The sequence below is a fragment of the Mauremys reevesii genome, linkage group 15 (genome assembly GCF_016161935.1).
Source record: "Mauremys reevesii isolate NIE-2019 linkage group 15, ASM1616193v1, whole genome shotgun sequence".
In the NCBI taxonomy this organism is placed as follows: domain Eukaryota; kingdom Metazoa; phylum Chordata; order Testudines; family Geoemydidae; genus Mauremys; species Mauremys reevesii.
In genome coordinates this window covers 18,259,986-18,276,335 of record NC_052637.1, presented here as the reverse complement: position 1 = coordinate 18,276,335, position 16,350 = coordinate 18,259,986, and the positions used below count along the sequence as shown (strand labels likewise).

The following is a 16,350-nucleotide window of genomic DNA, read 5'->3' as shown; positions in this document are numbered from 1 at the left end:
CTGGGAGAGCTCTCTCCCAGCGCTCTGCTGTGACCACACGAGCCACATTAAAGCACTGCAGCAGTGCTTTAGCGTTGCCAGTGTAGACTAGCCCTTAGAGTTACAAAGGTAATATACGGTTCTGTGATAAGCGGCTCTATACATCCTTCAGGGCTGTTGCTTATGGTTAGGAATTTTTGCCCCTTAGAGTCCAAACAGCATAAAGAGACCCAGTTTCTCCTTGTCAGGGATTTTTATTGCTCCTCACCCCAGAATCCAAATTTCTGGGGTATCAAGCGGAGTGCCCAAGGGGTCAATCCTGGGGCCAGTTTTGTTCAACATCTTTATTAATGAGCTGGATGATGGGATGGATTGCACCTTCAGCAAGTTTGCAGATAACACTAAGCTAGTGGGAGAGGTAGATATGATGGAGGGTAGGGATAGGGTCCAGAGTGACCTAGACAAATTGGAGGATTGGGCCAAAAGAAATCTGATGAGGTTCAACAAGGACAAGTGCAGAGTCCTGTACTTAGGAAGGAAGAATCCCATGCACCGCTACAGGCTGAGGACCGACAGGCTAAGCGCAGTTCTGCAGACAAGGACCTGGGAATTACAGTGGATGAGAAGCTGGATATGAGTCAGCAGTGTGCCCATGTTCATGGGTGGCATGTTTGTAGAAATTTTGGTGGTGCCCAGAACCTGCCCCTGCCCAAACTCCGCCCTGCCCCCAAACTCCGCCCCCCACCTGCCCAAGGCTCTGGGTGGGAGTTTGGGGTGCAGATCCTAGGCTGGGGCAGGGAGTTTGGGGATGGGAGGGGTGCAGAGGTGAAGGCTGTGGGGTGTGGCTGCAGATGAGGGGTTTGGAGTGTGGGAGGGGCTCAGGGCGAGAGTAGAGGTGTGGGCTCTGGCTGGGACTGGGGATAAGGTGTTTGGGGGGCTGGAGAGGCTTGGGGTGCGGTGGGATAGGTAATAATTGGAGATATACTAATCTCCTAGAACTGGAAGGGACCTTGAAAGGTCATGGAGTCCAGCCCCCTGCCTTCACTAGCAGGACCAATTTTTGCCCCAGATCCCTAAATGGCCCCCTCAAGGATTAAACTCACAACCCTGGGTTTAGCAGGTCAATGCTCAAACCACTCAGCTATCCCTCCCCTCAATGAGGGATGAGGGCTCTGGCTGGGACTGGGGATAAAGCGTTTGGGGGGCTGGAGGGGCTCAGGACTAGGGTAGAGGGTTGAGGGTGCAGTGGGGGGGCTCTGGGGTGGGGCAGGGCTGGGGATGAGTTTGGGGTGCAGGCAGGCTGCTCTGGGACAGGGGCCAGAGAAGACTTCCCCCCAGCCCTTTCCCTGCAGGCAGCAGCAAGCTCTGGGGGAGGAGCCCCCCTTTCCTGCCCCCCAGCAGCACACTGTCACTGTAGCCTCACTGGGGGTGAGGGATGGGGCTGCCTCCTTGCATGGGGCAGGAGTGGTGACTGTGGGCAGAGGGGGGCCCCCCTGTGCTGCTTGAGGGTCCTGCTGGAAAAGGGAAGGGTTTGAGGGGGCAGGGCAGGGTCAGTCTGTCCTGGCCCGTGGAGCTGGGGGGCACTAGGACCCTGCAGCAGCAGCTGCTGGGAGGCAACATGGAGCTGCTCAGGGAAGAGACAGTCAGTGATTCTCTGCTCCTGGGCCCGGGAAAGACTAGCGGGGGACAGGGCCCGGGGGCAGCAAGTTGGGGCCGCAGAACACTTGGGAAGGTGGGGAGGGCCACAGATGGGGGGGAGGCACCCGGCTCCACATATTGCTGGAGCTGGGTCCCTGGTTCTGAATATTGCTGGTGCCCGAGCACCACATGGGTATGGAACTCGCCGCATATGGTGTAATCCTCTCATGAATCTGTCCAGCACTAGGATTTCTATAATCTTCTCCGCGCTGTGGATCTCGGGGCACAGCCACTTCCACATTAGATGGATCAGGTCAAACAGTTGTAACCTTGGCACCTTGCCGTCCTGTACCTCCACTCATAGAACCTCTAGGCCCTTATAGCTGTCACTCTGAATCTCGCCAGGATCTCTGCCTTCAGCTGGGAGTAATCTGTGACTGCTTCTGCCTTCTGGGCTTCCCCACACAGAAAAGGGGCAAGGATGATGGCCCACTGTTCTTGGGACTCACGTAGGGCCATTCTCTCAAAGGTGAGAAGGTATGCCTCCACATCATCTTCCACCGTCATCTTTTGCACATAACTGCTGGTCCTTAGGCAGTGGCGGCTCCAGGCAGCAGCGCAGCAAGTGCGTGCCTGGGGTGGCAAGCCGTGAGGATGGCAGTCAGGCAGCCTTTGGCGGCATGCCTTCGGGAGGTCACTGGTCCCGCGGCTTCAGTGGCAATTCAGTGGTGGGTACACCGAAGGCGCGGGAATAGCAGATCACCCACAGAAACATCGCCGAAGGCTGCCTGACTGCTGTGCTTGGGGCGGCAAAAAACAGAGCCACCCCTGCCTTTAGGGGTCACATCTCATTAAGGCCATGTGTCAGAGCAGTCAGGGCCTTCGGCTGGCTCACGACCTCCTGCAGGGTGTCTCGATCTTGGTCTGCCTGGCTTATCAGCAGCTGATTTGTCTCCTGTTGTAGTTGTATCGACTCCTGTTGGGCAGTCATCTGGGCCCTGGTAGCCTCTTGTGCTGCCATGGCCTGCACCAGTGCCCTCACTACATTGCCCATTTTTGGGGGGGTGAGGTGGAGTGGGGTGATTTACCTTGCCCTGGGATGGTTCTCAGCACCAATGTGATCCCACCTCTCACACCACGTATGGCAAGGCACCCCTTCTGCCTCACCGGACTTAGCGCCCCCTTCTCTGGCAGGGACAGGGCCAGGGGTAAATCAGCCCATCACTCTGGAGAATGTCTGCCTTCCCTCTTTGGGGTTTGTTTCTCAGAGCCTTCCCTGTAGGCCTCGGGGTAGGCCTGAGGAGTGCTCCTCTGCCAAACAAAGGGGAAAAGTCTATAACACGCCAAAACAAATGGGGAATACCTTTCCCTAGCCCCCTCACTGGGGCAGGTGTTATCCTGTCACTAGCCCCGGGGTGTCAGTCCTTCCCCTAAACAGGCACTGGGTTTTAGGTGTCTCCCCTATGGGGAGGAGCACAGTCTCACACACTGGAGAAGCCTAACTCCCCGCTGCTGCTGCTGCCAGCCTTGCAGCAATTTGTCTCTCCCCACTCCTCTCTTAGGAGGAGAGAGATTTTAACAGGTTTAAGGCAAAATTGGATTCAGGTTTCCATAATTGACCTGAAGTAATCCCTTCCCAGCTTGTAGGAAAAAGGGCCTTTAGCATTCTAGGGCTAACATACCTGTTTTCCCAGACCCTCCTGCAGCCATCCAGCCTGACTTTGTCACACTAGGAAATAAAATGCAATCTAAATCCTATACACTAGACCAGATTTTAATCAAGCAGTGTCTCACCCTCTTAGATAATGCAAACAGTCCACCAAGCTTCCATATGCAGGCAGGCTTTCTTCTTTCCCACTTGGGACCCCCCTTCCCCAGTTCAGCATTTGTTCATCAGGTGTTGTGTTACAGGGGGAGTGAGGCCCTGTGGTGATGTCACTTCCCCCTTTTATAGCTTCTTCCATGCGGGGGAAATTCTTTTAAGCCAAGCTGCCCCCTCCGACCCCCCAGCACAGTTTGTGGAAAAGTACAAGTAACAAGATGGATTCCAGTATCACATGATCTAGTCACATGCCCTTGTATGCTTCCATGAGTCCTACCAGCCATTACTCATACCCTGACAGTGACTATAATGGCTACAGGAAAGATCATCAGGTGAAGTTAAGCTTTTCCCATGGCCCATTGTTTATGCTGATGGGCCATCCAACTTGAATAGGGTACATGGGCTTGTTCTGGCAATGCTGAGAATACCAAGGGAAGGTCTTTGATTGTATTTCCAGTTTCTCATCAGGCCAGAATCATGGATTAAGGGTTCTTGTGGGCCAAGCTCACATTCGGATGGCAAAGGCATTATGAAGTGGTCCCCTTGGTCCTTCCAAGCCTTCAGCAGGTTCATCTGGTATACCTGTGTCTCTCTTCTCTTTCATAATCAAAAGCCTTTGCTCTTTTTACAACCTTGAATGATCCTTGCCACTTGGCCAGCAGTTTTGATTTCAAGATTGGCAGCAACAATAAATCTTCCACCTAGGAAGGTGGTGGAATCTCCTTCCTTAGAGGTTTTTAAGGTCAGGCTTGACAAAGCCCTGGCTGGGATGATTTAGTTGGGAATTGGTTTTGCTTTGAGCAGGGGGTTGGACTAGATGACCTCCTGAGGTCCCTTCCAACCCTGATATTCTATTATTCTTATCACTGATCTTAAATTTTCACATCTGGCCCCTTTATTGTAGGTCCACTCCTGGTTCTACTGAGATTTCAGCTGGTTCTCTCTCAAGAAAGCCCATGATGGCTCTAAATTTTCTCTCAAACAGAACACGTATTGTACTACGTTGGTTGTTCCTGAGGCTGGCACCTCCCATGTCTTGTGGAAATCTAGGTTCCTGTGGGGCTGTCTCCCATACAGTAGCTCAAATGGGGATAATAGGAGAGATGGGATTAACTGGGCCCAGTGATGGGAATCTGAGGCCATAGCCCACTGACTGGTTCACCAATTGAGTTCTGGGTTAACAGAATCCATCAAAATATGTACAGTCCAACAAAAGAAAGGGTCTTCAGCCCACCTCTGGTCACCTGTGAATGGCACTCCCTTAGCTCAGGGCTTATAGTGTCTCTATGCTCTCCAAGGGAGGGAAAAGGGGTTTATGTCCCCTCCAGAAAAAGGGTGGTTAGTACAGGAGCCCAGACCCTCCCTCTCCACTGGACACATGATCAAAAGGCTCACCTGTGATCCTCCAGATCCTCTCAGACTTGGAGTAGCTGCTGCTAACAGAATCTCTCCTGCAGCCCGGACTCCTGCTGCACCCTTATCCAGGAGCTCCCAAAGTGAGTCTTGTTCTCTGCTCTCTCTCCCCCTTCTGAGCTGTCTGGGTGGTGATACATCAATGCAAAGGTGTCTCCCCTAGCCAAATGGAGGTGATGGGGGGCATGGCTCCAGCTCATTCAGCTCAGCGGGGCTGTCAGTCCACTCCTGGTGTTCAGTAATCTGGACATCCTCTGTGTTCTCAGGTCCATCAGGGGGCTGGTAGGGGAACCCAGCCCTGCCCCCTCCACTGGGTTCCAGCTCAGGGCCCTCAAGCTAGACCAGGAGAATCAGAGTTTGCTGACTCTGACAATGCCCTAAGCTCCTTCCTAGCTTCCTTCAAGCCTCTGCAGGCTCTTCAGTCTGTTGGCCTGTTCCCCCATTTCTGGTGTGTTGTCCCCTGGGCGGCTCTCTAGCAGTCTGCTGCCAAGAGTTCCTTTCTCCTGCCTGCTCACTCCTCCTTAGCCACCCCACCTGTCTGCTTCCCAGCCCTTTTACCCTCCCAGCCTCTCTTAGCCTGCCAGTCACCAGTGGCTGGCAGTGCCTGTATTAACCCTTTGGTTGCTGGGCTAGCATAGTGTACATACACCCCATGACAGGCTCCCTTTTAAACTCCTCCTCCAGCTTGAGCAGGTTCTGCATGTGAGGTGGGGTAGGATGACAGAGGCCCAGGACTGCTCTCTGACCCTTCCTGGCCCGATGTGGGGTTCTACACCGCATCACAGGTGTCCTAAGAGACACAGCCCCGCGGAGCCTCAGACACCTGGTGAACGGATCAGATGGTGCAGAGCTGGTACATCACCTTGGCCGTGACATCCTCCTGCCTCAAGAGAACAAGAACCTGTCAGAGACTGATGCCCCCAGGAACTGGGGAGATTAATGGCAACTGGAACCCTGAGATGGGATCTTTTCTTCCTCTCTAGTGATCTCTAGGGCCAAACACTCCATTGTAAGGTGAGCTCCTGCCTCCATTCCCTCAGTCTTCCCATGACAGGTGTTCGCTGGCATCTTCTCTTTCTCAGATCTCTCCTTCTGGTTTTGGTGCCTGTGATCTTCCATTCCCACTGGCTACACAAACCCGCCCGGTCCAGGGCTAGTAGCCAGTGAGCCTGGTGTGGAGACAAGAGCCTGTCTCTGACAAACTGCTCCCTGTGCCAGTCTGTTACCAGAGTGACTCACACACAGCGTCACCGAGAAATGTGTCACTTGCAGCTCCTGGTCCCAGGCAGCATTTCTAGGACCAGGACCCATCACCCCCATGTTCCTCTTCATATGGGTGAGGGGACTCGCTTGGAACAATCTAGAGTCTCTATAGAAACCCCGTTTCTCCCCCGAGCCCGGCTTCTATGCACAACGCCCCTTAATGCTGAGAGAAGCTGCCCCTGCCCAGCCCAGGGGGCAGGCTCTGGGGCAGGGGGCTGCAGTGCAATCCCTTGATCGCTAGGACCCAGGAGCAGCTGGGATGCGGCTCTGGGAGCGATCGCTGGGGTCACTCCGTCTGGGCAGCAGGAAGTGAATTGCACTGGCTGCAGTGGCTCTGGGGCACTGCCACGCACCTTGCAAGATCCGCGAGCCCGGCTGCTGCTGGGACCCCGGAGCCCTGGCTGCAGCCGGGAGAGGTGACTCTGGAGCAGTAACATTCCGGCTGCTCCCCAGGAAGAAGGAGCCTTTCTCGGTGCAGAGAGCCCAGGAAACCCTGAGTCACTCTGCCGGGAGCCATGGCTGCAGCGATGAATCCTTTGAAAAGCCTCCGAGATGAAGCTACTTGCTCCATCTGTCTGAGTTTCTTTAAGGATCCAGTGTCTTTAGATTGCAGGCACAATTTCTGCCGAGCCTGCATCAGCCAGTGCTGGGAGGAATCGGATGCAGACATCTCCTGCCCTCAGTGCGGAGAGACCTTTCCCCAGAGGACCCTAAGGCCAAACAGGCCACTGGCGAACGTCGTAGAAATAGCCAAGCAGCTGAGTTTCCAGGCAGCAGCAGGAGAAGATTTGTGCAAGGTGCACCAGGAGCCTTTCAAACTCTTCTGTAGCCAGGACCAAATACTCCTCTGTGTGATCTGCAGAGAGTCCCAGGGTCACCGCCCTCACACTGTGGTCCCCATAGAGGAGGCTGCCCAGTCGTACAAGGTAGGAAATTGTTGTGCAGTGTAATTACTTCTATTTGTGCATATCTACAATTTGTATTACAATAGCTCCTAAAGGCACTGAAATCAGGGCCCCCATCATGCGAGGTTCTCTTCAAACACAGACAGACAATTCCTGCCCCAAAGAGCTAAGTCTAAATAATCAAGATGGACAAAGTGCAGTTGAGGGAACCGAGATACAGGGAGGCAAAGGGTGGGATTCACAAAGGTACTTAGGTGCCTAAACCCCAGATTTAGGTGCATAAGTCTGGGATTTAGGCATCTAAGTCCCAATTTTAAGCTCCACTGCAATCCCCAGAACTCCTGCTGAGTCCTGTAGGGGCCCAAACTCACTTACTGCCTATGTTTTCAGGGTACAGGTTCTCTCATTGCCTGTGTTACTGCCTCTGGGCATATCCACAACTGCCTCCTTCCAGGCATCTGCAGGACCGGTGCAACCATTTAGGCGACCTAGGCGGTTGCCTAGGGCACCAGGATTTGGGGGGGCGGCATTTTCTTCGGCAGTGACCGCAGCGACTGGCAGGGGAGCGCGGGGAGGGCCGCCTGCAGCAAGTAAGGGGGGGCGGCATGCAGGGGAACTCCCCGCCCCAGCTCACCCCTGCCCTGCCTCCACCCCAAGCACGCCGTGGCTGGTTCACTTCTCCCGCCTCCCAAGCTTGCGGCGCCTAAACTGATTGGCGCCGCAAGCCTGGGAGGCGGGAGAAGTGAAGCAGCGAGGACATACTCGTGGTGGAGGCAGAGCAGGGGTAAGCTAGGCGGGGAGGGTGCCTCAGGGTGGAGGGTGGGGAGCTGCTGTGGAGGAGCTGCTGTGGGATGGGGGCTCAGGGATGGGGGAGGGCGCAAGGTGGAAGTTTCGCTTAGGGCACGAAACATCCTTGCACCGGCCCTGGGCATCTGGCTGCCTATCTCCTGCCCATGCCCAGAGCAATCCATGTACTGGGGGAAGACAGGTGTTCTCCTGCCTCTTTCACCGGTAGGGCCTGATCTGGTGGGCATGCTCAGAAGCAAAGACAAAGGAGTGCTCATAAACGGAAGAAATAGTAGAGGAAGCAATAGTGGATGGGAACCTGGGAGGCAGTGACCATGAGATGGTCGAGTTCAGGATCCTGACACAAGGAAGAAAGGAGAGCAGTAGAACAGAGACCCTGGACTTCAGAAAAGCAGACTTCGACTCCCTCAGGGAACTGATGGGCAAGGTCCCCTGGGAGAATAACATGACGGGGAAAGGAGTCGAGGAAAGCTGGCTGTATTTTAAAGAAACCTTATTGAGGTTGCAGGAACAAAGCATCCCGATGTGTAGGAAGAAAAGTAAATATGGCAGGCGACCAGCTTGGCTTAACAGTGAAATCCTTGCTCGTCTTAAACACAATAAAAAGCTTACAAGAAGTGGAAGATTAGACAAATAACCAGGGAGGAGTATAAAAGTATTGCTCAGGCATGCAGGTGTGAAATTAGGAAGGCCAAATCACACTTGGAGTTGCAGCTAGCCGGAGATGTTAGGAGTAACAAGAAGGGTTTCTTTAGGTATGTTAGCAACAGGAAGAAAGTAAAGGAAAGTGTGGGCCCCTTGCTGAATGAGGGAGGGAACCTAGTGACGGAGGATGTGGAGAAAGCTAGTGTACTCAATGCTTTTTTTGCCTCTGTCTTCACAAACAAGGTCAGCTCCCAGACAGCTGCACTCTGCAGCACGGTATGGGGAGGAGGTGACCAGCTCTCTGTGGAGAAAGAAGTAGTTCGGGACTATTTAGGAAAGCTGGACGAGCACAAGTCCATGGGGCCGGATGCGCTGCATCCGAGGGTGCTAAAGGAGTTGGCCGATGAGATTGCAGAGCCATTGGCCATGATCTTTGAAAAATCATGGCGATCGGGGGAGGTCCCGGATGACTGGAAAAAAGCTAATGTAGTGCCCATCTTTAAAAAAGGGAAGAAGGAAGATCCAGGGAACTACAGGCCAGTCAGTCTCACCTCAGTCCCTGGAAAAATCATGGAACAGGTCCCCAAGGAATCAATCCTGAACCACTTAAAGGAGGGGAAAGTGATCAGGAACAGTCAGCATGGATTCACCAAAGGCAAGTCATGCCTGACTAACCTAATTGCCTTCTATGATGAGATAACCGGCTCAGTGGATGAGGGGAAAGCAGTGGATGTGCTATTTCTGGACTTTAGCAAAGCTTTTGATACAGTCTCCCACAGTATTCTTGCCAGCAAGTTAAAGAAGTATGGGCTGGATGAATGGACGGTAAGGTGGATAGAAAACTGGCTAGATGGTCGGGCTCAACGGGTAGTGATCAATGGTTCCATGTCTAGTTGGCAGCCGGTATCAAGTGGAGTGCCCCAAGGGTCGGTGCTGGGGCCGGTTTTATTCAATATCTTCATTAACGATCTGGAGGATGGTGTGGACTGCACCCTTAGCAAGTTTGCAGATGACACTAAACTGGGAGGAGTGGTTGATACGCTGGAGGGTAGGGATAGGATACAGAGGGACCTAGACAAATTAGAGGATTGGGCCAAAAGAAATATGATGAGGTTCAACAAGGACAAGTGCAGAGTCCTGCACTTAGGACGGAAGAATCCCATGCACTGCTACAGACTAGGGACCGAATGGCTGGGCCGCAGTTCTGCAGAAAAGGACCTAGGGGTTACGGTGGACGAAAAGCTGAATATGAATCAACAGTGTGCCCTTGTTGCCAAGGAGGCTAATGGCATTTTGGGTTGTATAAGTAGGGGCATTTCCAGCAGATCGAGGGATGTGATCATTCCCCTCTACTCAGCACTGGTGAGGCCTCATTTGGAGTACTGTGTCCAGTTTTGGGCCCCACACTACAAGAAGGATGTGGACAAATTGGAGAGAGTCCAGCGGAGGGCAACAAAAATGATTAGGGGGCTGGAGCACATGACTTATGAGGAGAGGCTGAGGGAACTGGGATTGTTTAGTCTGCAGAAGAGAAGAATGAGGGGGGATTTGATAGCTGCTTTCAACTACCTGAAAGGGGGTTCCAAAGAGGATGGATCTAGACTGTTCTTAGTGGTAGAAGATGACAGAACATGGAATAATGGTCTCAAGTTGCAGAGGGGGAGGTTTAGGTTGGACATTAGGAAAAACTTTTTCACTAGTAGGGTGGTGAAGAACTGGAATGGGTTACCTAGGGAGGTAGTGGAATCTCCTTCCTTAGAGGTTTTTAAGGTCAGGCTTGACAAAGCCCTGGCTGGGATGATTTAGTTGGGTTTGGTCCTGCTTTGAGCAGGGGGTTGGACTAGATGACCTCCTGAGGTCCCTTCCAACCCTGAGATTCTATGATTCTATGAGTGGGACTAGAGAAACAGGTATGGAAGGGGAAGTTAATTGATCAAGCTCACAAAGCAGCTCAGTAGAAGAGCAGGAATTAAACCCTGGCCTTCCAGTGCCCATCCTAGTCCTCTAGTCCCTAGACCACACAGCCTCTCATCACACTTTTTGTGCAGTTCTCTACAAGTACATTATAAACATCTCAGCACAGTTATAGACTGGAGTTTCCACAGAGCTGGTGTTTAGCATCAAACCCAGCTTGAGCATCGCACATCTGATGGCTGCTGTTTCCAGGCAAGCAGCATTAAAATAACACATTGTCAGCCACGTTTTCAGTGGGTTTGTTTTCTGCTACTTTCTGAAGTGTAAGATGCACTGACATATTTTGGTCTTTGTTTTGTTTTTTAAAAAAGATTAATCTGCTTAACTTTGTCTTTGAGGAAAAATCAGGCTGATGAAATCCTGTTTTCCCTGGTTTATTAAAGGACGGTCACTTTGCTGCTCCTGAAACAGAGCATGCTTTGGACTTTTGCTTTGGGTTTGTCCATCCATTTGAACCACAAACTTGATGCAACTTTTTAGGGCCCATGAAGTCCAAGTGGATTGGAACCTTAAAAAGCCTGTTGGACTGAGCATTCCACTGTGGACAGAACCTGCTGTGCTGTAAGCCACTTTAGCTTTAAGGACAAAGTGGACTATATTAATGCCACAGTAAGATTAAAGGGAAATAAAGGCTGATTCACTGACCATGTTGAGTCTTATTACCAGAGCACCTCGGAAGTGAGAACAAGCCCTTTCCCCCATACCAAACAATCAAGCACAAATCTTTAGGAACCTTGTAATATTACAAATGTAGTGAATTTTTAACAAAGAGTCCCTTTCTCCCAAGAGTTCATTAGACACCAGAGTTTAATATAAACTTTTTTTTAAAAGCGTTTTAAACACTCTTACCTAAACTCCCTTCTCTTTAAGTTGCTCAGCTTTAAGTCTCTGACATCCAGATCTCCTCATATAGTTTTCCCTGGCATTGCATGGGAGCAGGACACCATACCCTACACTGCTGCAAAATAGATACTACTTCAACCCATTGCCCAGCAGCACTTGGAGGATTTGCTGAAGACAAAGCTCTCTAGCCAGAGTCCCTAAGCCTCTACATCAGGTCTGATGCCCCCAAGAGCTCTCTGTTCGCTGGCTGCATGACACAGATAGAACAGAAGGAATGCAGGGCTGAGACTGGGGACTGAGATGCACAGCTGCCGTTGAAATGAATGGGAGCTGTGCTTTAAAATCCTCTGTGGCTCTGCAACACCTCACCCTGGAGAATTACAGAAGATCTTATGAGCAAATTTTCAAATGCACCAGCTGACTTAAGAGCCTAAGTCCCATTTTCAGAGAAGACTTAGGCCCAAATCTCCAAAGGGACTTGTGTGTTGTGATGCTCAGCATTGCAATGCCAAACTTTTAGGCACCTAGAAAATCACTACAAACATAAAAAATGGCTGTAATGGGTGAAACCAATAGTCCATCTTGCACAGTATCATGTCTTCCAACAGTGGCCAATGCCAGGTGCTTCAGGGGGAATGAAGAGAACCAGGCAATTATTGAATGATCCATCCCCGGATCTAGCATCTGGCGTCAGAAGTTTAGGGACACCTGGAGCATGGGGTTGTATCCCTGACCATCTTGGCTAATAGCCATTGATGGATCTATCCTCCATGATCTTATCTATTTCTTTTCTGAACCAGTTATACTTTTGGCCTTCAAATCACAACATCTGCTGGCAGTGAGTTCCAGGGGTTGATTGTGTGAAGAAGTACTTCCTTTTGTTTGTTTTAAGCCTGCTACCTATTAATTTCCCCTGGTTCCTGTGTTATATGAAGAGGTAAAAAAACTTCCCTATTCATTATCACATTCTTGATTTTATACACTTTTATCACACAGTCCCAAATTGTTTTTTTTCCCCAACCTGAATACTCCCAGTCTTTTTAATCTCAATCTCAAAGCTGTTCCATACCCTCATGATTTTTGTTGCCTTTCTCTGTACCTTTTCCAATTCTAATATATCTTTTTCGAAATGGGACCAATAGAAGTGCAGGCAGTATTTAAGGTGTGAGAGGACCATGGAATTATATAATGGCATTATGATATTGTCTGTCTTACTATCTATCTTTCCTAATGGTTCTTAAAATTCTGTTAGCTTTTGTGACTGCGGCTGCACATTGAGTAGATGTTTTCAGAGATGACCCCAAGAGCTCTTTCTTGAGTGGTAACAGCTAATTTAGACCCCATCATTTTCTATGTCTAGTTGGGATTAGGTTTTCCAGTGTGCATTACAGTAACTCCTCACTTAATGTCCTCCTGCTTAACATTGTTTCGAAGTTACGTCGCTGCTCCATTAGGGAACATGCTTGTTTAAAGTTGTGCAATGCTCCCTTATAACATCTTTTGGCTGACTTTACAAGGAAGCATTTCACAAGTTCTTTTTCTCCGCCTCCTCCCCTTCCTCCCTCCCAGCGCTTTCCCCACCACCAAACAGCTATTTGGCGCCACTTAGGACTTTCTGGGAGGTAGGGAGGGAGCGAGTGGGGAAGCTGCCCCCCACCCTTGGCAGGCAGGGTGACTCAGAATGCAGGGGCTTTAGGGCCTGCAGGGCCCTGGCTAAGGGGGGCCCGGGGCCCTGGCCTGCAGCTCTAAAGCCCCTTTCAGAATGCGGCCCTGCGAGCACGGGCCAGAGGACTCAAGAGGAGCAAGGGCAGCCAGCGGCCAGAGAGAAGCAGTGCTTTCCTCTTCAAAGGGGAAAGTCCTCCGGCCCGTGCTCACAGGGCCGCATTCCAAAATGGGCTTTAGAGCTGCAGGCGAGGGCCTCAGGGCCCCCTTAGCCCAGGGCCCTGCAGCCCGTAAAGCCCCTGCATTCTGGGTGGCCCTGCCTGCCGGGGGGTGGGGGTGGGTGTGTAGATCCCAGAATCGCGGCCATGGGGGCAGTGCAGCACTGCGCAAAGCCACCTACACACCACCCTCTGCACCAAACAGGAGCTGCCGCAGGTAAGTGCTCTGCACCTCCTGCCTGCCCCAGCCCTGAGCCTTCTCCCGCACCCCCATCCTGAGCGCTCTCCTGCCCCCTAACTCCCTGCCAGACCCTGCACCCCCACCTTCAGCGCCCTCCCACACCCTAACTCCCTCCCAGACCCTGCACCCCCAGCCCTGAGCCCTAGGAGGAGAATGGAGGAAAAAAAAGAATGAAAAACTGGGGTGGGGATAATGCTCCCCCCACCAGGGGCCCCCAAAAATGAAGCTGAGCACAGGGCGCCACTAACTCTAAATCCGCCACTGGTGGGAGGAGGAGGAGCGGGGAAGCGCCGCGTCTCCGCTCCTCCCCCTCCCTCCCAGAAAGTCCTAAGTGCTTCCAAACAGCTGTTTGGCAGCAGGGATGTGCTGGGAGGAAGGGGGAGGAGTGGGGACGTGGCATGCTCTGGGTAGGAGGTGGAGTGGGGGGTGGGAAGAGGCTGGCCTGGAGTGGAGCGGGGACAGGAAGAGGCAGGCCTGGAGCATCCCCCGGCAAAGTCAGCACCTGTTCTGCGTGGAAGCTGCTGCTGCGCAAGGTGCTTCCTAGCATCCTTGCCTGCCTCATTGTCTGCAGCGGGCTGTGCCTGTGTGGGGTAAGCCAGGGGCACCTCCCCATCACAGTACAGTACTGTACAGTATAAAATGCCTTTTGTCTGCCCCCAAAAAATTTCCTTGGAACCTAACCCCCTGCATTTACATTAAATCGTATGGGAAAATTGGATTTATTTAACATAGTTTCACTTAAAGTTGCATTTTTCAGGAACATAACTACAACATTAAGTGAGGAGTTACTGTACTTTGCACTTAACATTCAATTTCATCTGCCATTTTTTTTGCCCTATCACCCAGTTTAGTGAGATCTCCTTGGAACTCTTTGCAGTCTGCATTGGACTCAATTATCTTGAGTAATTTTGTATTGTCTGCAGATTTTGCCACCTCACTGTTTACTCCCTTTTCCCGATCACTTATGAATATGTTGAACAGTGCCAGTCCCAGTATAGATCCTTGGGGGACCCTGTTATTTACCTCTCTCCATTGTGAAAACTGACCATTTAGTCTTACCCTTTCTTTCTTATCTATTAACCAGTTACTGATCCATAAGAGAACCTTCCCTCTTACCCCATGACTGCTTAGTTTCCTTAGGAGCCTTTAGTGTTGGACCTTGTCAAAGGGTATGGCTACACTTACGGTTTGCAGCGCTGGTCGTTTGCAGCGCTGGTCATCCAGCTGTGTAGGAGCAGCGCTGGTGTGTGGCCACACTTACAGCTACCAGCGCTGGTGTGTGGCCACATTTGGAGCATTTGCAGCGCTGTTGGGAGTGCTGCATTATGGGCAGCTATCCCAGCATTCAAGTGCACCAACGTGCTTTTCAAAAGAGGGGGGTGGAGGGTGGTGTACTGTGACAGGGAGCGGGGAAGATAGAGAGAGTGGATTTTTGGAGCCAACACTGTGTGTTAGCTTCCTGGATTGGAAAAATCACAAAATGTTCATGAGCCCTTAGTCTTAACTCTAATTGCAAACAGCCTGCCTCCAACAGGGACTACCCCGTTTCACTCACTCCCTGTGGTGTACTGTGACAGGGAGCGGGGAAGAGAGAGTTTGGAAAAATCACAAAATGTTTGCGAACCCTAACAGCCTGCATCCAACACTGTTTCCCCTGCCTCTCATTTGATCGTTCACAGCCAGGTACAGATAGCTCCTGTTTGCTGTGATCAGTGTTTGTTTTTATAGATAAGCAGTTCAAACGGAGATCGGCTCCATTCTGTTTCATTCACTCTCCCTGCCTCTCATTTGATTGTTTACAGCCAGGTACAGAACGGAGCTCCGATCGGAGCTCGTTCACAACAAAACAAAGAGAGGCTGCATAACAAAACAAAGAGAGTAATTTATAAAAGCATTCTGGGATACACCTTATTTCCTGGAGGCCAATCACAGCGCTGGTGTGTGGCCACACTTGATGACCAGCGCTGCAGCACCAGCGCTGGAATCCTTATTCCCCATGCTGAGTGAGGTATACGGCCAGCGCTGCAGCCAGGGAGTTGCAGCGCTGGAAGTGCCCTGCAGGTGTGGCCACTTACTAATTGCAGCGCTGGTGGAGGCTTTCCAGCGCTGCAAATCGCCAGTGTAGCCATACCCAAAGGCTTTCTGAGAGTTCAGATACACTGTACCAACTGGATCACCCTTTGTCCACATGCTTCTTGACACCTTCAATGAATCCTAGTAGATTGGTGGCATGATTTCCCTTAAAAAAAAGACATCACCTTATCCCCAACATATGTTCATCTATGTGTCTGACAATTCTGTTGTCCATTATCATTTTAAACAATTTACCTGATACAGAAGTTAGGCTTACTGTCCTGTATTGCCAGGGTTGCCACTGGAGACTTTTTTTAAATATTGGCTTTGCATTAGCTATAATCCTCCAGTCATGTGGTACAAAGGCTGATTTAAGCAATAGGTTACATATGATGGTTAGTAGTTCTGCAATTTCACATTTGAGTTCCTTCAGAACTCTTGGGTGAATACCATCTGGTCCTGGTGACTTATTACTGTTTAGTTTATCAGTTTGTTCCAAAACTTCCTCTAATGACACCTCAATCTGAAACAATTCTTCAGATTGTCACCTAAAAAGAATGGCTGAAGTGTGGGAATCATCCTCGCGTCCTCTGCAGCGAAGACCGATGCAAAGAATTAATGTAGCATCTCTGCAGTGGCCTTATAGAATCATAGAACTGAAAGGGACCTCAAGAGGTCATCTAGTCCAGTCGCCTCCACTCATGGCAGGACTAAGTATTATCTAGACCAGGAGTCGGCGACCTCTGGCACACGGCTTGCCAGGGTAAGCACTCTGGTGGGCCGGGCCAGTTTGTTTACCAGGTTCGGCCAATCACAGCTTCCACTGGCTGCGGTTCACCACATCAGACCAATGGCGGCGCGGGAAGC

General features: G+C 51.2%; 1 protein-coding gene across 1 annotated transcript in view; it reads left to right on the top strand.

Moving 5' to 3' along the window:
* The first annotated feature begins 6,353 nt into the window (after positions 1 to 6,353).
* LOC120383245 (zinc finger protein RFP-like) overlaps positions 6,354 to 16,350 on the top strand; it is a 32,691-nt gene continuing 22,694 nt past the window's right edge. Inside the window, exon 1 of the mRNA XM_039501111.1 lies at positions 6,354 to 7,041. Within this exon, the coding sequence (XP_039357045.1) occupies positions 6,631 to 7,041 (411 nt within the window). The 5' untranslated portion in view covers positions 6,354 to 6,630. The remainder of the gene's footprint in view (positions 7,042 to 16,350) is intronic.